Genomic DNA, 24,858 nt, shown 5'->3' with positions numbered 1-24,858 from the left:
ACACTCCCTCAGGTAGGCTAGTGGACCACTCCTGCGCTAGGATGTACACTCCCTCAGGTAGGCTAGTGGACCACTCCTGCGCTAGGATGTACACTCCCTCAGGTAGGCTAGTGGACCACTCCTGCGCTAGGATGTACACTCCCTCAGGTAGGCTAGTGGACCACTCCTGCGCTAGGATGTACACTCCCTCAGGTAGGCTAGTGGACCACTCCTGCGCTAGGATGTACACTCCCTCAGGTAGGCTAGTGGACCACTACTGCACTAGGATGTACACTTCCTCAGGTAGGCTAGTGGACCACTCCTGCACTAGGATGTACACTCCCTTAGGTAGGCTAGTGGACCACTCCTGCACTAGGATGTACACTCCCTCAGGTAGGCTAGTGGACCACTCCTGCACTAGGATGTACACTCCCTCAGGTAGGCTAGTGGACCACTCCTGCACTAGGATGTACACTCCCTCAGGTAGGCTAGTGGACCACTCCTGCACTAGGATGTACACTCCCTCAGGTAGGCTAGTGGACCACTCCTGCACTAGGATGTACACTCCCTCAGGTAGGCTAGTGGACCACTCCTGCACTAGAATGTACACTCCCTCAGGTAGGCTAGTGGACCACTCCTGCGCTAGGATGTACACTCCCTCAGGTAGGCTAGTGGACCACTCCTGCACTAGGATGTACACTCCCTCAGGTAGGCTAGTGGACCACTCCTGCACTAGAATGTACACTCCCTCAGGTAGGCTAGTGGACCACACCTGCACTAGGATGTACACTCCCTCAGGTAGGCTAGTGGACCACTCCTGCACTAGAATGTACACTCCCTCAGGTAGGCTAGTGGACCACTCCTGCACTAGAATGTACACTCCCTCAGGTAGGCTAGTGGACCACTCCTGCACTAGGATGTACACTCCCTCAGGTAGGCTAGTGGACCACTCCTGCGCTAGGATGTACACTCCCTCAGGTAGACTAGTGGACCACTCCTGCACTAGGATGTACACTCCCTCAGGTAGGCTAGTGGACCACTCCTGCACTAGGATGTACACTCCCTCAGGTAGGCTAGTGGACCACTCCTGCACTAGGATGTACACTCCCTCAGGTAGGCTAGTGGACCACTCCTGCGCTAGGATGTACACTCCCTCAGGTAGGCTAGTGGACCACTCCTGCGCTAGGATGTACACTCCCTCAGGTAGGCTAGTGGACCACTCCTGCGCTAGGATGTACACTCCCTCAGGTAGGCTAGTGGACCACTCCTGCGCTAGGATGTACACTCCCTCAGGTAGGCTAGTGGACCACTCCTGCGCTAGGATGTACACTCCCTCAGGTAGACTAGTGGACCACTCCTGCACTAGGATGTACACTCCCTCAGGAAGGCTAGTGGACCACTCCTGCACTAGGATGTACACTCCCTCAGGTAGGCTAGTAGACCACTCCTGCACTAGGATGTACACTCCGTCAGGTAGGCTAGTGGACCACTCCTGCACTAGGATGTACACTCCCTCAGGTAGGCTAGTGGACCACTCCTGCACTAGGATGTACACTCCGTCAGGTAGGCTAGTGGACCACTCCTGCACTAGGATGTACACTCCGTCAGGTAGGCTAGTGGACCACTCCTGCACTAGGATGTACACTCCCTCAGGTAGGCTAGTGGACCACTCCTGCACTAGGATGTACACTCCGTCAGGTAGGCTAGTGGACCACTCCTGCACTAGGATGTACACTCCCTCAGGTAGGCTAGTGGACCACTCCTGCACTAGGATGTACACTCCCTCAGGTAGGCTAGTGGACCACTCCTGCACTAGGATGTACACTCCCTCAGGTAGGCTAGTGGACCACTCCTGCACTAGGATGTACACTCCGTCAGGTAGGCTAGTGGACCACTCCTGCACTAGGATGTACACTCCCTCAGGTAGGCTAGTGGACCACTCCTGCACTAGGATGTACACTCCCTCAGGTAGGCTAGTGGACCACTCCTGCACTAGGATGTACACTCCCTCAGGTAGGCTAGTGGACCACTCCTGCACTAGGATGTACACTCCCTCAGGTAGGCTAGTGGACCACTCCTGCACTAGGATGTACACTCCGTCAGGTAGGCTAGTGGACCACTCCTGCACTAGGATGTACACTCCCTCAGGTAGGCTAGTGGACCACTCCTGCACTAGGATGTACACTCCGTCAGGTAGGCTAGTGGACCACTCCTGCACTAGGATGTACACTCCCTCAGGTAGGCTAGTGGACCACTCCTGCACTAGGATGTACACTCCGTCAGGTAGGCTAGTGGACCACTCCTGCACTAGGATGTACACTCCCTCAGGTAGGCTAGTGGACCACTCCTGCACTAGGATGTACACTCCCTCAGGTAGGCTAGTGGACCACTCCTGCACTAGGATGTACACTCCCTCAGGTAGGCTAGTGGACCACTCCTGCACTAGGATGTACACTCCCTCAGGTAGGCTAGTGGACCACTCCTGCACTAGGATGTACACTCCCTCAGGTAGGCTAGTGGACCACTCCTGCACTAGGATGTACACTCCCTCAGGTAGGCTAGTGGACCACTCCTGCACTAGGATGTACACTCCGTCAGGTAGGCTAGTGGACCACTCCTGCACTAGGATGTACACTCCCTCAGGTAGGCTAGTGGACCACTCCTGCACTAGGATGTACACTCCCTCAGGTAGGCTAGTGGACCACTCCTGCACTAGGATGTACACTCCCTCAGGTAGGCTAGTGGACCACTCCTGCACTAGGATGTACACTCCCTCAGGTAGGCTAGTGGACCACTCCTGCACTAGGATGTACACTCCGTCAGGTAGGCTAGTGGACCACTCCTGCACTAGGATGTACACTCCCTCAGGTAGGCTAGTGGACCACTCCTGCACTAGGATGTACACTCCGTCAGGTAGGCTAGTGGACCACTCCTGCACTAGGATGTACACTCCCTCAGGTAGGCTAGTGGACCACTCCTGCACTAGGATGTACACTCCGTCAGGTAGGCTAGTGGACCACTCCTGCACTAGGATGTACACTCCCTCAGGTAGGCTAGTGGACCACTCCTGCACTAGGATGTACACTCCCTCAGGTAGGCTAGTGGACCACTCCTGCACTAGGATGTACACTCCGTCAGGTAGGCTAGTGGACCACTCCTGCACTAGGATGTACACTCCCTCAGGTAGGCTAGTGGACCACTCCTGCACTAGGATGTACACTCCCTCAGGTAGGCTAGTGGACCACTCCTGCACTAGGATGTACACTCCCTCAGGTAGGCTAGTGGACCACTCCTGCACTAGGATGTACACTCCCTCAGGTAGGCTAGTGGACCACTCCTGCACTAGGATGTACACTCCCTCAGGTAGGCTAGTGGACCACTCCTGCACTAGGATGTACACTCCCTCAGGTAGGCTAGTGGACCACTCCTGCACTAGGATGTACACTCCCTCAGGTAGGCTAGTGGACCACTCCTGCACTAGGATGTACACTCCCTCAGGTAGGCTAGTGGACCACTCCTGCACTAGGATGTACACTCCCTCAGGTAGGCTAGTGGACCACTCCTGCACTAGGATGTACACTCCCTCAGGTAGGCTAGTGGACCACTCCTGCACTAGGATGTACACTCCCTCAGGTAGGCTAGTGGACCACTCCTGCACTAGGATGTACACTCCCTCAGGTAGGCTAGTGGACCACTCCTGCACTAGGATGTACACTCCCTCAGGTAGGCTAGTGGACCACTCCTGCACTAGGATGTACACTCCCTCAGGTAGGCTAGTGGACCACTCCTGCACTAGGATGTACACTCCCTCAGGTAGGCTAGTGGACCACTCCTGCACTAGGATGTACACTCCCTCAGGTAGGCTAGTGGACCACTCCTGCACTAGGATGTACACTCCCTCAGGTAGGCTAGTGGACCACTCCTGCACTAGGATGTACACTCCCTCAGGTAGGCTAGTGGACCACTCCTGCACTAGGATGTACACTCCCTCAGGTAGGCTAGTGGACCACTCCTGCACTAGGATGTACACTCCCTCAGGTAGGCTAGTGGACCACTCCTGCACTAGGATGTACACTCCCTCAGGTAGGCTAGTGGACCACTCCTGCACTAGGATGTACACTCCCTCAGGTAGGCTAGTGGACCACTCCTGCACTAGGATGTACACTCCCTCAGGTAGGCTAGTGGACCACTCCTGCACTAGGATGTACACTCCCTCAGGTAGGCTAGTGGACCACTCCTGCACTAGGATGTACACTCCCTCAGGTAGGCTAGTGGACCACTCCTGCACTAGGATGTACACTCCCTCAGGTAGGCTAGTGGACCACTCCTGCACTAGGATGTACACTCCCTCAGGTAGGCTAGTGGACCACTCCTGCACTAGGATGTACACTCCCTCAGGTAGGCTAGTGGACCACTCCTGCACTAGGATGTACACTCCCTCAGGTAGGCTAGTGGACCACTCCTGCACTAGGATGTACACTCCCTCAGGTAGGCTAGTGGACCACTCCTGCACTAGGATGTACACTCCCTCAGGTAGGCTAGTGGACCACTCCTGCACTAGGATGTACACTCCCTCAGGTAGGCTAGTGGACCACTCCTGCACTAGGATGTACACTCCCTCAGGTAGGCTAGTGGACCACTCCTGCACTAGGATGTACACTCCCTCAGGTAGGCTAGTGGACCACTCCTGCACTAGGATGTACACTCCCTCAGGTAGGCTAGTGGACCACTCCTGCACTAGGATGTACACTCCCTCAGGTAGGCTAGTGGACCACTCCTGCACTAGGATGTACACTCCCTCAGGTAGGCTAGTGGACCACTCCTGCACTAGGATGTACACTCCCTCAGGTAGGCTAGTGGACCACTCCTGCACTAGGATGTACACTCCCTCAGGTAGGCTAGTGGACCACTCCTGCACTAGGATGTACACTCCCTCAGGTAGGCTAGTGGACCACTCCTGCACTAGGATGTACACTCCCTCAGGTAGGCTAGTGGACCACTCCTGCACTAGGATGTACACTCCCTCAGGTAGGCTAGTGGACCACTCCTGCACTAGGATGTACACTCCCTCAGGTAGGCTAGTGGACCACTCCTGCACTAGGATGTACACTCCCTCAGGTAGGCTAGTGGACCACTCCTGCACTAGGATGTACACTCCCTCAGGTAGGCTAGTGGACCACTCCTGCACTAGGATGTACACTCCCTCAGGTAGGCTAGTGGACCACTCCTGCACTAGGATGTACACTCCCTCAGGTAGGCTAGTGGACCACTCCTGCACTAGGATGTACACTCCCTCAGGTAGGCTAGTGGACCACTCCTGCACTAGGATGTACACTCCCTCAGGTAGGCTAGTGGACCACTCCTGCACTAGGATGTACACTCCCTCAGGTAGGCTAGTGGACCACTCCTGCACTAGGATGTACACTCCCTCAGGTAGGCTAGTGGACCACTCCTGCACTAGGATGTACACTCCCTCAGGTAGGCTAGTGGACCACTCCTGCACTAGGATGTACACTCCCTCAGGTAGGCTAGTGGACCACTCCTGCACTAGGATGTACACTCCCTCAGGTAGGCTAGTGGACCACTCCTGCACTAGGATGTACACTCCCTCAGGTAGGCTAGTGGACCACTCCTGCACTAGGATGTACACTCCCTCAGGTAGGCTAGTGGACCACTCCTGCACTAGGATGTACACTCCCTCAGGTAGGCTAGTGGACCACTCCTGCACTAGGATGTACACTCCCTCAGGTAGGCTAGTGGACCACTCCTGCACTAGGATGTACACTCCCTCAGGTAGGCTAGTGGACCACTCCTGCACTAGGATGTACACTCCCTCAGGTAGGCTAGTGGACCACTCCTGCACTAGGATGTACACTCCCTCAGGTAGGCTAGTGGACCACTCCTGCACTAGGATGTACACTCCCTCAGGTAGGCTAGTGGACCACTCCTGCACTAGGATGTACACTCCCTCAGGTAGGCTAGTGGACCACTCCTGCACTAGGATGTACACTCCCTCAGGTAGGCTAGTGGACCACTCCTGCACTAGGATGTACACTCCCTCAGGTAGGCTAGTGGACCACTCCTGCACTAGGATGTACACTCCCTCAGGTAGGCTAGTGGACCACTCCTGCACTAGGATGTACACTCCCTCAGGTAGGCTAGTGGACCACTCCTGCACTAGGATGTACACTCCCTCAGGTAGGCTAGTGGACCACTCCTGCACTAGGATGTACACTCCCTCAGGTAGGCTAGTGGACCACTCCTGCACTAGGATGTACACTCCCTCAGGTAGGCTAGTGGACCACTCCTGCACTAGGATGTACACTCCCTCAGGTAGGCTAGTGGACCACTCCTGCACTAGGATGTACACTCCCTCAGGTAGGCTAGTGGACCACTCCTGCACTAGGATGTACACTCCCTCAGGTAGGCTAGTGGACCACTCCTGCACTAGGATGTACACTCCCTCAGGTAGGCTAGTGGACCACTCCTGCACTAGGATGTACACTCCCTCAGGTAGGCTAGTGGACCACTCCTGCACTAGGATGTACACTCCCTCAGGTAGGCTGAGTGCTTTTATTTGCCTGAAGATGTTTTATATCCATTTGATGGTTTTGTTTCCTGTTTCCAGAGGACCAGCTGTCGGCGGTGGACTCTCTGATTGACTCCATGATGTTGGTGGAGGAGGATGAGGATGGAGAGAATAAGGACCTCTTCAAAGTCAACCACATCCCCAACCCTCAGTACCAGAGACTGTTCCAGGTAGTTACCACATCCCCAACCCTCAGTACCAGAGACTGTTCCAGGTAGTTACCACATCCCCAACCCTCAGTACCAGAGACTGTTCCAGGTAGTTACCACATCCCCAACCCTCAGTACCAGAGATTGTTCCAGGTAGTTACCACATCCCCAGTACCAGAGACTGTTCCAGGTAGTTACCACATCCCCAACCCTCAGTACCAGAGATTGTTCCAGGTAGTTACCACATCCCCAGTACCAGAGACTGTTCCAGGTAGTTACCACATCCCCAGTACCAGAGACTGTTCCAGGTAGTTACCACATCCCCAGTACCAGAGACTGTTCCAGGTAGTTACCACATCCCCAGTACCAGAGACTGTTCCAGGTAGTTACCACATCCCCAGTACCAGAGACTGTTCCAGGTAGTTACCACATCCCCAACCCCCAGTACCAGAGACTGTTCCAGGTAGTTACCACATCCCCAGTACCAGAGACTGTTCCAGGTAGTTACCACATCCCCAGTACCAGAGACTGTTCCAGGTAGTTACCACATCCCCAGTACCAGAGACTGTTCCAGGTAGTTACCACATCCCCAGTACCAGAGACTGTTCCAGGTAGTTACCACATCCCCAGTACCAGAGACTGTTCCAGGTAGTTACCACATCCCCAACGCCCAGTACCAGAGACTGTTCCAGGTAGTTACCACATCCCCAACCCTCAGTACCAGAGACTGTTCCAGGTAGTTACCACATCCCCAGTACCAGAGACTGTTCCAGGTAGTTACCACATCCCCAGTACCAGAGACTGTTCCAGGTAGTTACCACATCCCCAGTACCAGAGACTGTTCCAGGTAGTTACCACATCCCCAACCCCCAGTACCAGAGACTGTTCCAGGTAGTTACCACATCCCCAACCCCCAGTACCAGAGACTGTTCCAGGTAGTTACCACATCCCCAACCCCCAGTACCAGAGACTGTTCCAGGTAGTTACCACATCCCCAGTACCAGAGACTGTTCCAGGTAGGTACCACATCCCCAGTACCAGAGACTGTTCCAGGTAGTTACCACATCCCCAACCCCCAGTACCAGAGACTGTTCCAGGTAGTTACCACATCCCCAACCCCCAGTACCAGAGACTGTTCCAGGTAGTTACCACATCCCCAGCCCTCAGTACCAGAGACTGTTCCAGGTAGTTACCACATCCCCAACCCTCAGTACCAGAGACTGTTCCAGGTAGTTACCACATCCCCAGTACCAGAGACTGTTCCAGGTAGTTACCACATCCCCAGTACCAGAGACTGTTCCAGGTAGTTACCACATCCCCAGTACCAGAGACTGTTCCAGGTAGTTACCACATCCCCAGTACCAGAGACTGTTCCAGGTAGTTACCACATCCCCAGTACCAGAGACTGTTCCAGGTAGTTACCACATCCCCAGTACCAGAGACTGTTCCAGGTAGTTACCACATCCCCAGTACCAGAGACTGTTCCAGGTAGTTACCACATCCCCAGTACCAGAGACTGTTCCAGGTAGTTACCACATCCCCAGTACCAGAGACTGTTCCAGGTAGTTACCACATCCCCAGTACCAGAGACTGTTCCAGGTAGTTACCACATCCCCAGTACCAGAGACTGTTCCAGGTAGTTACCACATCCCCAACCCTCAGTACCAGAGACTGTTCCAGGTAGTTACCACATCCCCAGTACCAGAGACTGTTCCAGGTAGTTACCACATCCCCAGTACCAGAGACTGTTCCAGGTAGTTACCACATCCCCAGTACCAGAGACTGTTCCAGGTAGTTACCACATCCCCAACCCCCAGTACCAGAGACTGTTCCAGGTAGTTACCACATCCCCAACCCCCAGTACCAGAGACTGTTCCAGGTAGTTACCACATCCCCAACCCCCAGTACCAGAGACTGTTCCAGGTAGTTACCACATCCCCAACCCCCAGTACCAGAGACTGTTCCAGGTAGTTACCACATCCCCAGTACCAGAGACTGTTCCAGGTAGGTACCACATCCCCAGTACCAGAGACTGTTCCAGGTAGTTACCACATCCCCAACCCCCAGTACCCGTGACCGTTCCAGGTAGTTACCACATCCCCAACCCTCAGTACCCGTGACCGTTCCAGGTAGTTACCACATCCCCAACCCTCAGTACCCGTGACCGTTCCAGGTAGTTACCACATCCCCAACCCCCAGTACCAGAGACTGTTCCAGGTAGTTACCACATCCCCAGTACCAGAGACTGTTCCAGGTAGTTACCACATCCCCAGTACCAGAGACTGTTCCAGGTAGTTACCACATCCCCAGTACCAGAGACTGTTCCAGGTAGTTACCACATCCCCAGTACCAGAGACTGTTCCAGGTAGTTACCACATCCCCAGTACCAGAGACTGTTCCAGGTAGTTACCACATCCCCAGTACCAGAGACTGTTCCAGGTAGTTACCACATCCCCAGTACCAGAGACTGTTCCAGGTAGTTACCACATCCCCAGTACCAGAGACTGTTCCAGGTAGTTACCACATCCCCAGTACCAGAGACTGTTCCAGGTAGTTACCACATCCCCAGTACCAGAGACTGTTCCAGGTAGTTACCACATCCCCAGTACCAGAGACTGTTCCAGGTAGGTACCACATCCCCAGTACCAGAGACTGTTCCAGGTAGTTACCACATCCCCAGTACCAGAGACTGTTCCAGGTAGTTACCACATCCCCAGTACCAGAGACTGTTCCAGGTAGTTACCACATCCCCAGTACCAGAGACTGTTCCAGGTAGTTACCACATCCCCAGTACCAGAGACTGTTCCAGGTAGTTACCACATCCCCAGTACCAGAGACTGTTCCAGGTAGTTACCACATCCCCAGTACCAGAGACTGTTCCAGGTAGTTACCACATCCCCAGTACCAGAGACTGTTCCAGGTAGGTACCACATCCCCAGTACCAGAGACTGTTCCAGGTAGGTACCACATCCCCAGTACCAGAGACTGTTCCAGGTAGTTACCACATCCCCAACCCTCAGTACCAGAGACTGTTCCAGGTAGTTACCACATCCCCAACCCCCAGTACCAGAGACTGTTCCAGGTAGTTACCACATCCCCAGTACCAGAGACTGTTCCAGGTAGTTACCACATCCCCAGTACCAGAGACTGTTCCAGGTAGGTACCACATCCCCAGTACCAGAGACTGTTCCAGGTAGTTACCACATCCCCAACCCCCAGTACCAGAGACTGTTCCAGGTAGTTACCACATCCCCAACCCCCAGTACCAGAGACTGTTCCAGGTAGTTACCACATCCCCAGTACCAGAGACCGTTCCAGGTAGTTACCACATCCCCAGTACCAGAGACTGTTCCAGGTAGTTACCACATCCCCAACCCCCAGTACCAGAGACTGTTCCAGGTAGTTACCACATCCCCAACCCCCAGTACCAGAGACTGTTCCAGGTAGTTACCACATCCCCAGTACCAGAGACTGTTCCAGGTAGGTACCACATCCCCAGTACCAGAGACTGTTCCAGGTAGTTACCACATCCCCAGTACCAGAGACTGTTCCAGGTAGTTACCACATCCCCAACCCCCAGTACCAGAGACTGTTCCAGGTAGTTACCACATCCCCAGTACCAGAGACTGTTCCAGGTAGGTACCACATCCCCAGTACCTGAGACTGTTCCAGGTAGTTACCACATCCCCAGTACCAGAGACTGTTCCAGGTAGTTACCACATCCCCAGTACCAGAGACTGTTCCAGGTAGTTACCACATCCCCAGTACCAGAGACTGTTCCAGGTAGTTACCACATCCCCAGTACCAGAGACTGTTCCAGGTAGTTACCACATCCCCAGTACCAGAGACTGTTCCAGGTAGTTACCACATCCCCAGTACCAGAGACTGTTCCAGGTAGTTACCACATCCCCAGTACCAGAGACTGTTCCAGGTAGTTACCACATCCCCAGTACCAGAGACTGTTCCAGGTAGTTACCACATCCCCAACCCTCAGTACCCGTGACCGTTCCAGGTAGTTACCACATCCCCAGTACCAGAGACTGTTCCAGGTAGTTACCACATCCCCAACCCCCAGTACCAGAGACTGTTCCAGGTAGTTACCACATCCCCAGTACCAGAGACTGTTCCAGGTAGTTACCACATCCCCAACCCCCAGTACCAGAGACTGTTCCAGGTAGTTACCACATCCCCAGTACCAGAGACTGTTCCAGGTAGTTACCACATCCCCAACCCCCAGTACCAGAGACTGTTCCAGGTAGTTACCACATCCCCAGTACCAGAGACTGTTCCAGGTAGGTACCACATCCCCAGTACCAGAGACTGTTCCAGGTAGGTACCACATCCCCAACCCCCAGTACCAGAGACTGTTCCAGGTAGGTACCACATCCCCAGTACCAGAGACTGTTCCAGGTAGTTACCACATCCCCAGTACCAGAGACTGTTCCAGGTAGTTACCACATCCCCAACCCCCAGTACCAGAGACTGTTCCAGGTAGTTACCACATCCCCAGTACCAGAGACTGTTCCAGGTAGTTACCACATCCCCAGTACCAGAGACTGTTCCAGGTAGTTACCACATCCCCAGTACCAGAGACTGTTCCAGGTAGTTACCACATCCCCAGTACCAGAGACTGTTCCAGGTAGTTACCACATCCCCATCCCCCAGTCCCCGTGACCGTTCCAGGTAGTTACCACATCCCCAGTACCAGAGACTGTTCCAGGTAGTTACCACATCCCCAACCCCAGTCCCCGTGACCGTTCCAGGTAGTTACCACATCCCCAACCCTCAGTACCCGTGACCGTTCCAGGTAGTTACCACATCCCCAACCCTCAGTACCCGTGACCGTTCCAGGTAGTTACCACATCCCCAACCCTCAGTACCCGTGACCGTTCCAGGTAGTTACCACATCCCCAACCCTCAGTACCCGTGACCGTTCCAGGTAGTTACCACATCCCCAACCCTCAGTACCCGTGACCGTTCCAGGTAGGTACCACATCCCCAACCCTCAGTACCCGTGACCGTTCCAGGTAGTTACCACATCCCCAACCCTCAGTACCCGTGACCGTTCCAGGTAGGTACCACATCCCCAACCCTCAGTACCAGAGACTGTTCCAGGTAGTTACCACATCCCCAGTACCAGAGACTGTTCCAGGTAGTTACCACATCCCCAGTACCAGAGACTGTTCCAGGTAGTTACCACATCCCCAGTACCAGAGACTGTTCCAGGTAGTTACCACATCCCCAGTACCAGAGACTGTTCCAGGTAGTTACCACATCCCCATCCCCCAGTCCCCGTGACCGTTCCAGGTAGTTACCACATCCCCAGTACCAGAGACTGTTCCAGGTAGTTACCACATCCCCAGTACCAGAGACTGTTCCAGGTAGGTACCACATCCCCAGTACCAGAGACTGTTCCAGGTAGTTACCACATCCCCAACCCCCAGTCCCCGTGACCGTTCCAGGTAGTTACCACATCCCCAGTACCAGAGACTGTTCCAGGTAGGTACCACATCCCCAGTACCAGAGACTGTTCCAGGTAGTTACCACATCCCCAACCCCCAGTACCAGAGACTGTTCCAGGTAGTTACCACATCCCCAGTACCAGAGACTGTTCCAGGTAGTTACCACATCCCCAACCCTCAGTACCCGTGACCGTTCCAGGTAGTTACCACATCCCCAACCCTCAGTACCCGTGACCGTTCCAGGTAGTTACCACATCCCCAACCCTCAGTACCCGTGACCGTTCCAGGTAGGTACCACATCCCCAACCCTCAGTACCAGTGACCGTTCCAGGTAGTTACCACATCCCCAACCCTCAGTACCCGTGACCGTTCCAGGTAGGTACCACATCCCCAACCCTCAGTACCAGAGACTGTTCCAGGTAGTTACCACATCCCCAGTACCAGAGACTGTTCCAGGTAGTTACCACATCCCCAGTACCAGAGACTGTTCCAGGTAGTTACCACATCCCCAGTACCAGAGACTGTTCCAGGTAGGTACCACATCCCCAGTACCAGAGACTGTTCCAGGTAGTTACCACATCCCCAACCCTCAGTACCAGAGACTGTTCCAGGTAGTTACCACATCCCCAACCCTCAGTACCAGAGACTGTTCCAGGTAGTTACCACATCCCCAGTACCAGAGACTGTTCCAGGTAGGTACCACATCCCCAGTACCAGAGACTGTTCCAGGTAGTTACCACATCCCCAACCCTCAGTACCAGAGACTGTTCCAGGTAGTTACCACATCCCCAGTACCAGAGACTGTTCCAGGTAGTTACCACATCCCCAGTACCAGAGACTGTTCCAGGTAGTTACCACATCCCCAACCCTCAGTACCCGTGACCGTTCCAGGTAGGGCTCATCCTCTTCTGTCAGGTTATTTCTCCATATAACGCGTTCTCAATCTGCTATTACTTTTCTACGTCTTAATTTTCCCTCATATTTCACCCCCCCACAAACACACTTCTCCCACTACAGTGCCTGCACCATCGGGCGGTGAACCCCAGTGCCCCCCTCCCCCCCATGGACCCCTGGTTGACTGCAGCTCTCCAGCGCCCCCTGGCTGTGGCCACCCGCTGTCAAGCTCCCCTGGAGACACTGAAGAGGAAGTTCCCTCTGAAGGAGGTGGTCAAGAAGAAGGAACTGAAGACCAGCAAGGAGCTGTTTGGGAACAGGTAGGTCTACATCACTAGCTGTTTGGGAACAGGTAGGTCTACATCACTAGCTGTTTGGGAACAGGTAGGTCTACATCACTAGCTGTTTGGGAACAGGTAGGTCTACATCACTAGCTGTTTGGGAACAGGTAGGTCTACATTCTAGCTGTTTGGGAACAGGTAGGTCTACATCACTAGCTGTTTGGGAACAGGTAGGTCTACATTCTAGCTGTTTGGGAACAGGTAGGTCTACATTCTAGCTGTTTGGGAACAGGTGGTCTACATTCTAGCTGTTTGGGAACAGGTGGGAATGTGATTAAAATCTCATAGCTACCAGTTTGTCACCTCATTTATGCTTAGTTTCAGATAGGTAGTTCTAAACTACCTGTTATCTCTTTCTTTACAACAGGGCTGGGAACAGTATTGTGATGGGTTCTAAACTAGTTATCTCTTTACAACAGGGCTGGGAACAGTATTGTGATGGGTTCTAAACTAGTTATCTCTTTACAACAGGGCTGGGAACAGTATTGTGATGGGTTCTAGACTAGTTATTTCTTTACAACAGGGCTGGGAACAGTATTGTGATGGGTTCTAAACTAGTTATCTCTTTACAACAGGGCTGGGAACAGTATTGTGATGGGTTCTAAACTAGTTATCTCTTTACAACAGGGCTGGGAACAGTATTGTGATGGGTTCTAGACTAGTTATCTCTTTACAACAGGGCTGGGAACAGTATTGTCATGGGTTCTAAACGAGTTATCTCTTTACAACAGGGCTGGGAACAGTATTGTGATGGGTTTTAGACTAGTTATCTCTTTACAACAGGGCTGAGAACAGTATTGTGATGGGTTCTAAACTAGTTATCTCTTTACAACAGGGCTGGGAACAGTATTGTGATGGGTTCTAAACTAGTTATCTCTTTACAACAGGGCTGGGAACAGTATTGTGATGGGTTCTAAACTAGTTATCTCTTTACAACAGGGCTGGGAACAGTATTGTCATGGGTTCTAAACTAGTTATCTCTTTACAACAGGGCTGGGAACAGTATTGTGATGGGTTCTAAACTAGTTATCTCTTTACAACAGGGCTGGGAACAGTATTGTGATGGGTTCTAAACTAGTTATCTCTTTACAACAGGGCTGGGAACAGTATTGTGATGGGTTCTAGACTAGTTATCTCTTTACAACAGGGCTGGGAACAGTATTGTGATGGGTTCTAAACTAGTTATCTCTTTACAACAGGGCTGGGAACAGTATTGTGATGGGTTCTAAACTAGTTATCTCTTTACAACAGGGCTGGGAACAGTATTGTCATGGGTTCTAAACTAGTTATCTCTTTATAACAGGGCTGGGAACAGTATTGTGATGGGTTCTAAACTAGTTATCTCTTTACAACAGGGCTGGGAACAGTATTGTGATGGGTTCTAGACTAGTTATCTCTTTACAACAGTGCTGGGAACAGTATTGTGATGGGTTCTAAACTAGTTATCTCTTTACAACAGGGCTGGGAACAGTATTGTGATGGGTTCTAGACTAGTTATCTCTTTACAACAGGGCTGGGAACAGTATTGTCATGGGTTCTAAACTAGTTATCTCTTTACAACAGGGCTGGGAACAGTATTGTGATGGGTTTTAGACTAGTTATCTCTTTACAACAGGGCTGGGAACAGTATTGTCATGGGTTCTAAACTAGTTATCTCTTTACAACAGGGCTGGGAACAGTATTGTCATGGGTTCTAAACTAGTTATCTCTTTACAACAGGGCTGGGAACAGTATTGTGATGGGTTCTAAACTAGTTATCTCTTTACAACAGGGCTGGGAACAGTATTGTGATGGGTTCTAAACTAGTTATCTCTTTACAACAGGTCTGGGAACAGTATTGTGATGGGTTCTAAACTTTTTATCTCTTTACAACAGGGCTGGGAACAGTATTGTGATGGGTTCTAAACTAGTTATCTCTTTACAACAGGGCTGGGAACAGTATTGTCATGGGTTCTAAACTAGTTATCTCTTTACAACAGGGCTGGGAACAGTATTGTCATGGGTTCTAAACTAGTTATCTCTTTACAACAGGGCTGGGAACAGTATTGTGATGGGTTCTAAACTAGTTATCTCTTTACAACAGGGCTGGGAACAGTATTGTGATCATATCAGTTTTGTAGAACACTCCATGGGAGATTAAGTATTTGGCAAAAGTCTGTTCTCTCCTCAACGACTCTGTCCGGAATCCGATAAGGGGGCAGCATATGTAGGAGAGAGGCAGTTTGTTAGAGGCGAACGGAGGAGTTTGATCTCCTCAATGGCCTCCGGGTGGATCCTCCCGGCAGCTAACACGGAAATGATTTAATAATCCACACCCCCTTTGAATCCGCTCTTTTCTCTAAGGAGAAAAGCATGCTCCCGTTTAAAAACCATACGCTGCTTTTCCTTTAATCTAGAAAATGGCTCGCACAACGTGCTGCTATCATTTGTATGTCTTTACATGTGTTTTGGGATTCCTCCTATGTGAACGGAATTTGCCTCATGACACGTTAGTGGAGAAGGACGATTGTTTCATACACACGCATGTATTTCCTCTCCTCGTTTACCTTTGACCTTTTTCAAAAGGAGGAGAGGACGGCGGGCGCGAGGAGTCACGCAAAACCATATCCCCATATAACTGAATCTCTTCATCCTCTGCAGCACTGAGGATCCTGATGCCAAGAAGGCCAAAGTTGACGAGGAGGAAGACTTTAACCTGGCTGACATCACAGAGGGAAGCATCACACAGGTGAGAGTAGGCCAGAGGACTTAACATGGCATCTGGAATTATTGAAATTGAGAAGTACACTATCGTATACAGTACCAATCAAAAGTTTGGACACAACTATTCTAGGGTTTTTATTAATTTTTTACTATTTACATTGTAGAATAATAGTGAAGACATCAAAACTATGAAATAACACATATGGAATCAGTAACCAAGAAAGTGTTGAATCAAAATATATCTTCTATTTCTAGATTCTTCAAAGTAGCCACCCTTTGCCTTGATGAGAGCTTTGCACACTCTTGGCATTCTCTCAACCAGCTTCATGAGGAATGCTTTTCCAACAATCTTGAAGGAGTTCCCACATATGATGAGCACTTGTTGGTTGCTTTTTCCTTCACTCTACGGTCTGACTCATCCCAAACCATCTCAATTGGGTTGAGGTCAGGTCATCTGATGCAGCACTCCATCACTCTCCATCTTGGTAAAATAGCCCTTACACAGCCTTGGGTCATTGTCCTGTTGAAAAACAAATGATAGTCCCACTAAGCGCAAACCAGATTAGATGGCGTATCGCTGCAGAATGCTGTGGTAGCCATGCTGGTTAAGTGTGCCTTGAATTCTAAATAAATCACTGACAGTGTCACCAGCAAAGCACCCCCACACCATCACACCTCCTCCTCCATGCTTCACGGTGGGAACCACACATGCAGAGATCATCTGTTCACCTACTATGCGTCTCACAAAGACACGGCGGTTGGAACCAAAAATCTCAAATTTAGACTCATCAGACCAAAGGACAGATTTCCACCGGTCTAATGTCCAATGCTCGTGTTTCTTGACCCAAGCAAGTCTCGTCTTCTAATTGGCGTCCTTTAGTAGTGGTTTCTTTGCAGCAATTCGACCATGAGGCCTGATTCACGTTGTCTCTGAACAGTTGATGTTGAGATGTGCCTGTTACTTGAGCTCTGTGAAGCATTTATTTGGGCTGCAATTTCTGAGGCTGGTAAACTAATGAACTTATCCTCTGCAGCAGAGGTAACTCTGGGTCTTCCTTTCCTGTGGCGGTCCTCATAAGAACCAGTTTCATCATAGCACTTGATGGTTTTTGCGACTGCACTTGAAGAAATTTTCAAAGATCTTGACATTTCCCGGATTGACTGACCTTCATGTCTTAAAGTAATGATGGGCTGTCGTTTCTCTTTGCTTATTTGAGGTGTTCTTGCCATAATATGGACTTGGTCTTTTACCAAATAGGGCTATCTTCTGTATACCACCTCTACCTTGTCACAACACAACTGATTGGCTCAAACACATTAAAAAGGAAAGAATTCCACAAATTAACTTTTAACAAGGCACACCTGTTAATTGAAATGCATTCCAGGTGACTACCTCATGAAGCTGGTTGGGAGAATGCCAAGAGTGTTCAAAGCTGTCATCAAGGCAAAGGGTGTCTACTTTGAAGAATCTCAAAAATCAAATATATTTTGATTTAACACTTTTGGTTACTACATGATTCCATATGTGTTATTTCATAGTTTTGATGTCTTCACTATTATTCTACAATGTAGAGATAGTAAAATAAAGAAAAACCCTTGAATGAGTAGGTGTCTTTGAACTTTTGGCTGGTACTGTATGTATGTATGTGTGTGTATATCCAGGTGTTCTCCTATTAGGTGTACTATATATTTACCTGTCTTCCTCTACCAGGTGTTCTGTATGTTGACCTGTGTGTTCCTCTACCAGGTGTTCTCTACTGTATGTTGACCTGTGTCTTCCTCTACCAGGTGTTCTGTATGTTGACCTGTGTCTTCCTCTACCAGGTGTTCTCTACTGTATGTTGACCTGTGTCTTCCTCTACCAGGTGTTCTGTATGTTGACCTGTGTGTTCCTCTACCAGGTGTTCTCTACTGTATGTTGACCTGTGTCTTCCTCTACCAGGTGTTCTGTATGTTGACCTGTGTCTTCCTCTACCAGGTGTTCTCTACTGTATGTTGACCTGTGTCTTCCTCTACCAGGTGTTCTCTACTGTATGTTGACCTGTGTCTTCCTCTACCAGGTGTTCTGTACTGTATGTTGACCTGTGTCTTCCTCTACCAGGTGTTCTCTACTGTATGTTGACCTGTGTCTTCCTCTACCAGGTGTTCTCTACTGTATGTTGATCTGTGTCTTCCTCTACCAGGTGTTCTCTACTGTATGTTGACCTGTGTCTTCCTCTACCAGGTGTTCTCTACTGTATGTTGACCTGTGTGTTCCTCTACCAGGTGTTCTCTACTGTATGTTGACCTGTGTGTTCCTCTACCAGGTGTTCTCTACTGTATGTTGACCTGTGTCTTCCTCTACCAGGTGTTCTCTACTGTATGTTGACCTGTGTCTTCCTCTACCAGGTGTTCTCTACTGTATGTTGACCTGTGTCTTCCTCTACCAGGTGTTCTCTACTGTATGTTGACCTGTGTCTTCCTCTACCAGGTGTTCTCTACTGTATGTTGACCTGTGTCTTCCTCTACCAGGTGTTCTCTACTGTATGTTGACCTGTGTGTTCCTCTACCAGGTGTTCTCTACTGTATGTTGACCTGTGTGTTCCTCTACCAGGTGTTCTGTACTGTATGTTGACCTGTGTGTTCCTCTACCAGGTGTTCTGTATGTTGACCTGTGTGTTCCTCTACCAGGTGGGCAGTGTAGATCCAGCACGGGATTTCCGCACTCTGATTCGCCAGAAGAGTCTTCCGTTTGGAGAGGGTGAGATGATGATTGGCTGGTTCTACGGTCTCTCCTTCTCAAACAAGTCTCATGGCCCACAGTTTTTGCCTAGCCTTGTCCCAGATCTGTTTGTACAGTCTTGACAGCGCTTATGGTCATTGGCAAGATGACCATGAGGGGGTATCCTACCAATCAGGTGTTCTATACTGTATGTTTACTCTTGAGTTCAACTCGAGATAACCAGTCATATGAATGTGGCTCACCTTTCAGCCAGATACATTTCTATAGCAAGGAATCCTTCATAACTAACCTGTTCTGGGGCAGGCTAACTCAGGGCTAACTCCACTATCTTGCATTCAGAACTAACCTGCTCCAGGGCAGGCTAACTCAGGGCTAACTCCACTATCCTGCATTCAGAACTAACCTGCTCCAGGGCAGGCTAACTCAGGGCTAACTCCACTATCCTGCATTCAGAACTAACCTGCTCCAGGGCAGGCTAACTCAGGGCTAACTCCACTATCCTGCATTCAGAACTAACCTGCTCCAGGGCAGGCTAACTCAGGGCTAACTCCACTATCCTGCATTCAGAACCAACCTGCTCCAGGGCAGGCTAACTCAGGGCTAACTCCATTTATCCTGAATGAAGTGTCTTAGCTGTGAGTTGAGGACCAATGAAATCAGATTCCCTCCCTCACAGTAACCAGCAGGTAGCCTAGTGGTCAGAGCGTTGGGCCAGTAACCAGCAGGTATCCTAGTGGTTAGAGTGTTGGACTAGTAACCAGCAGGTAGCCTAGTGGTTAGAGCGTTGGACTAGTAACCAGCAGGTAGTCTAGTGGTTAGAGCATTGGACTAGTAACCAGCAGGTAGCCTAGTGGTTAGAGTGTTGGACTAGTAACCAGCAGGTAGCCTAGTGGTTAGAGCGTTGGACTAGTAACCAGCAGGTAGCCTAGTGGTTAGAGCGTTGGACCAGTAACCAGCAGGTAGTCTAGTGGTTGGAGTGTTGGACTAGTAACCAGCAGGTAGCCTAGTGGTTGGAGTGTTGGACTAGTAACCAGCAGGTAGCCTAGTGGTTAGAGCGTTGGACCAGTAACCAGCAGGTAGCCTAGTGGTTAGAGTGTTGGACTAGTAACCAGCAGGTAGCCTAGTGGTTAGAGCGTTGGACTAGTAACCAGCAGGTAGCCTAGTGGTTAGAGCATTGGACTAGTAACCAGCAGGTAGTCTAGTGGTTGGAGTGTTGGACTAGTAACCAGCAGGTAGCCTAGTGGTTAGAGCATTGGACTAGTAACCAGCAGGTAGCCTAGTGGTTAGAGTGTTGGACTAGTAACCAGCAGGTAGTCTAGTGGTTAGAGCGTTGGACCAGTAACCAGCAGGTAGTCTAGTGGTTAGAGTGTTGGACTAGTAACCAGCAGGTAGTCTAGTGGTTAGAGTGTTGGACTAGTAACCAGCAGGTAGCCTAGTGGTTAGAGCGTTGGACTAGTAACCAGCAGGTAGACTAGTGGTAGTTAACCCACTGTTCCTAGGCCGTCATTGTAAATAAGAATTTGTTCTTTAACTGAGTTGCCTAGTTAAATAAAGATTAAAATGTTTTTTTATTTTTATTTTGATTAGCCTGAGCTAGAATGTGAAGCTAACTGAAGCTGGCTAGCTTTAGATAACCCTGAGTAGATCTAGCTTGCTTGGTAGGATACCCCTCTTGCTAGCGTTTGACCTGTCATGACCCCATCCTGACCCCATGTCTTCCTGACCCCATGTCTGTATTTGTCCTCCAGTGTGTCAACAGCTGACTGGCAGGATAGAGCAGTTGCTTGGCAACAAGAACATGAACTACTACATCAAGTGCATCCCCTGTATCCAGACCTTCAGAGAGCAGTCTGTTCAGGTGACCATTCAATACAACACTTTTACATGTCAGTAGCCAGGGAACAGGTTTTACAGTGTATGTTTAGATACTTGAATAAGTTGCTGATCTCCTTTTGTAACTCCCTCTCCTGTAGGTAGGTAGGTAGGTAGGTAGGTAGGTAGGTAGGTAGGTAGGTAGGTAGGTGGGTGGGTAGGTAGGTGGGTGGGTGGGTGGGTAGGTAGGTAGGTGGGTGGGTGGGTAGGTAGGGGTAGGTAGGTGGGTAGGTGGGTGGGTAGGTAGGTAGGTGGGTAGGGGTAGGTAGGTGGGTAGGTAGGTGGGTAGGTAGGTGGGTAGGTAGGTAGGTAGGTAGGTAGGTAGGTAGGTAGGTAGGTAGGTAGGTAGGTAGGTAGGTGGGTAGGTAGGGGTAGGTGGGTAGGTAGGTAGGGGTAGGTGGGTAAGTAGGTAGGTAGGTGGGTAGGTAGGTAGGGGTAGGTAGGTGGGTGGGTAGGTGGGTGGGTAGGTAGGTGGGTGGGTAGGTAGGGGTAGGTAGGTGGGTGGGTGGGTAGGTAGGTGGGTAGGTAGGTAGGTAGGTGGGTGGGTAGGTAGGTAGGTAGGTAGGGGTAGGTAGGTAAGTAGGTAGGTAGGTAGGGGTAGGTAGGTGGGTGGGTGGGTAGGTAGGTAGGTGGGTAGGTAGGTGGGTGGGTAGGTGGGTAGGTAGGGGTGGGTGGGTGGGTAGGTGGGTGGGTAGGTAGGTGGGTGGGTGGGTAGGTAGGTGGGTAGGGGTAGGTAGGTAGGTAGGTGGGTAGGTGGGTGGGTGGGTGGGTGGGTAGGTAGGTAATGCAGATCTCCTATTGTAACTCCCTCTCCTGTAGGTAGGTAGGTAGGTAGGTAGGTAGGTAGGTAATGCAGATATCTTATTGTAACTCCCTCTCCTGTAGGTAGGTAGGTAATGCAGATCTCCTATTGTAACTCCCTCTCCTGTAGGTAGGTAGGTAGGTAGGTAGGTAGGTGTGTAGGTAGATAGGTAATGCAGATCTCCTATTGTAACTCTTTCTTCAGGTTGGGAATGCTGATCACTACAACAGCTACATCCAGTCTCTGAAGACCAGTATTCCTGTTAGAGGCCTTCAGGAATTCTGGGACATGCTAGTCCAAGGTACAATAGCAGGCCTCATGTTAACGCTCTTTATTAAAGCAGCGTTCTGTGAGCAGGTTATTAATTGTGGTATTGATTAACAGATGCCCTGACTCTGATCAACAAGGACGAAGTTGAAGGGAGCACGTTCTCCAGTCATGATGCCAAGCAGGTACAGGAGAACCAGCTACCTGCCTCCTGGGTGACCAGGCCTTAGAAGGGTTCATTGAAGTAAACAGAATATATAAACATAAATATATAAACACATAAATATAAAGGCAACAGACCCACATAAATATAAAGGCAACAGACCCACATAAATATAAAGGCAACAGACCCACATAAATATAAAGGCAACAGACCCACATAAATATAAAGGCAACAGACCCACATAAATATAAAGGCAACAGACCCACATAAATATAAAGGCAACAGACCCACATAAATATAAAGGCAACAGACCCACATAAATATAAAGGCAACAGACCCACATAAATATAAAGGCAACAGACCCACATAAATATAAAGGCAACAGACCCACATAAATATAAAGGCAACAGACCCACATAAATATAAAGGCAACAGACCCACATAAATATAAAGGCAACAGACCCACATAAATATAAAGGCAACAGACCCACATAAATATAAAGGCAACAGACCCACATAAATATAAAGGCAACAGACCCACATAAATATAAAGGCAACAGACCCACATAAATATAAAGGCAACAGACCCACATAAATATAAAGGCAACAGACCCACATAAATATAAAGGTAACAGACCCACATAAATATAAAGGCAACAGACCCACATAAATATAAAGGCAACAGACCCACATAAATATAAAGGCAACAGACCCACATAAATATAAAGGCAACAGACCCACATAAATATAAAGGCAACAGACCCACATAAATATAAAGGCAACAGACCCACATAAATATAAAGGCAACAGACCCACATAAATATAAAGGCAACAGACCCACATAAATATAAAGGCAACAGACCCACATAAATATAAAGGCAACAGACCCACATAAATATAAAGGCAACAGACCCACATAAATATAAAGGCAACAGACCCACATAAATATAAAGGCAACAGACCCACATAAATATAAAGGCAACAGACCCACATAAATATAAAGGCAACAGACCCACATAAATATAAAGGCAACAGACCCACATAAATATAAAGGCAACAGACCCACATAAATATAAAGGCAACATGTAAAGTGTTGGTTTCATCAACTGAAATAAAAGATCAGACATTTTTCCATTCTCACAAAAAGCTGATTTCTCTCAAATGTGTTTACATCCCTGTTAGTGAGCATTTCTCCTTTGCCAAGATAATCCATCCACCTGACAGGTGTGGCATATCAAGAATCTGATTAAACAGCATGATCATTACACACCTTGTGTGTATAAAAGGCCACTCTAAAAAGTACAATGCCACAGATGTCTCAAGTTTTGAGGGAGCGTGCAATTGGCATGCTTACTGCAAGAATGTCCAACAGAGCTGTTGCCATAGAATTTAATGTTAATTTCTCTACCATAAGCCACCTCCAACGTCATTTTAGAGTATTTGGCCTCAACCGCAGACCACGTGTAACCACGCCAGCCCAGGACCTCCACATCCTGCTTCCTCACCTGTGGGATCGTCTGAAGGGGGGTGCTGAGGAGTATTTTTGTCTGTAATAAAGACATTTTGTGGAGAAAACTTGATTCTAATTGGCTGAACCTGCCTCCCCAGTGGGTGAGCTTATGTCATCCCAGGCCCACCCATGGCTGCACCCCTGCCCAATCATGTGAAATCCATAGATTAGGGCCTAATTTATTTATTTCAATTGACTCATTTCCTTATATGAACTAATTCAGTAAAACCTTTGAAATTGTTGCATGTTGCGTTTATATTTTTGTTCAGTATATCTGAGTGGTTAGAATATGACTGACGAGAAGTTGTCCAGTCCTAATTCCTGATTGAAGCCCGTCTCTGTCCTTAGTTCCTGACTGCAGAGGAGAAGAAAGAGGAGGTAGTAGCAGCTGTGGTGGACGATACAGGAGATGTGGACGACTTGGTGAGCGTTAACCTTTTGTGTTTACATTTACAGGGAGGAAGTGTGTTGGTGGGGGTTGGTGGCTACACATCTACAAGGTCAACAGTTGTATCTGTGACTTCTCTACCATCTTCTCTACCATCTTCTCTACCATCTCTCTACCATCTTCTCTACCATGGTTCTTCTCCTCTCCCTACAGCTGGACATGATGTGAGGTAGAAGACTACTGGGTTGAGGAGTGGAGGATGAAGGAAACGTGACCAAACAGATTCAACTGTCCATCATCTGCCACCTGGAGTTAACGGCATACTTCGGGATTTTGACAATTTATTGATTTCCCCAGAGTCAGATGAATACCATGTGGATGCCATTTTTATGTCTCTGTATCCAGTATGAAGGAAGTCAGAGGTAATGCTAACTGATATCCTATACAGAGCCTTCGGAAAGTATTCAGACCCCTTAGCTTTTCCCACTTTTTGTTACGTTACAGCCTTATTCTAAAATTGATTATATTGTTGTCTTTCCTCGTCAATCTACACACAATACCCCATACTGACATCACAATACCCCATACTGACATCACAATACCCCATAATGACAAAGCAAAAACAGGTTTTTAAGAAATTTTGGCAAATGTATTAAAAATAAAAACGTATCACATTTATGTAAGTATTCAGTACTTTGTTGAAGCACCTTTGACAGCCATTACAGCCTCGAATCAAAGTGTATTTGTCACATGCCCCGAATACAACAGGTGTAGACCTTACAGTGAAATGCTTACTTACAAGCCCTTAACCAACAATGCAGATTTAATTTTTAAAAAGACCATTTGAAAAATAAAGTAAAAAATAATTAAAGAGCAGCAGTAAAATAACAATAGCAAGGCTATATACAGGGGTATCGGTACAGAGTTGATAATTGAGGTAATATGTAGATGTAGGTAAAGTTATTAAAGTGACTTATGCATAGATAATAAACAGAGAGTAGCAGCAGCTTAAAAGAG

The 24,858-nt window shown here is 49.3% G+C and overlaps 1 protein-coding gene across 2 annotated transcripts in view; it reads left to right on the top strand.

The window, feature by feature from the left end:
- The window catches only part of xrcc5 (X-ray repair complementing defective repair in Chinese hamster cells 5), a 46,174-nt gene extending 21,655 nt beyond the window's left edge, over positions 1 to 24,519 (top strand). For both annotated transcript variants that reach the window (XM_071354320.1, XM_071354319.1), the window contains exons 13-21: positions 6,608 to 6,738; positions 13,197 to 13,393; positions 16,055 to 16,142; positions 18,788 to 18,857; positions 20,588 to 20,697; positions 21,718 to 21,814; positions 21,898 to 21,965; positions 23,802 to 23,876; positions 24,055 to 24,519. In XM_071354320.1, the coding sequence (XP_071210421.1) occupies positions 6,608 to 6,738; positions 13,197 to 13,393; positions 16,055 to 16,142; positions 18,788 to 18,857; positions 20,588 to 20,697; positions 21,718 to 21,814; positions 21,898 to 21,965; positions 23,802 to 23,876; positions 24,055 to 24,069 (851 nt within the window). In that variant the 3' untranslated portion in view covers positions 24,070 to 24,519. The remainder of the gene's footprint in view (positions 1 to 6,607; positions 6,739 to 13,196; positions 13,394 to 16,054; positions 16,143 to 18,787; positions 18,858 to 20,587; positions 20,698 to 21,717; positions 21,815 to 21,897; positions 21,966 to 23,801; positions 23,877 to 24,054) is intronic.
- Positions 24,520 to 24,858: the final 339 nt, after the last annotated feature.

This window comes from Salvelinus alpinus, chromosome 20 (assembly GCF_045679555.1).
Source record: "Salvelinus alpinus chromosome 20, SLU_Salpinus.1, whole genome shotgun sequence".
In the NCBI taxonomy this organism is placed as follows: domain Eukaryota; kingdom Metazoa; phylum Chordata; class Actinopteri; order Salmoniformes; family Salmonidae; genus Salvelinus; species Salvelinus alpinus.
The sequence above is the reverse complement of the archived record's forward strand: the minus strand, read 5'-3'. Positions and strand labels throughout refer to the sequence as shown.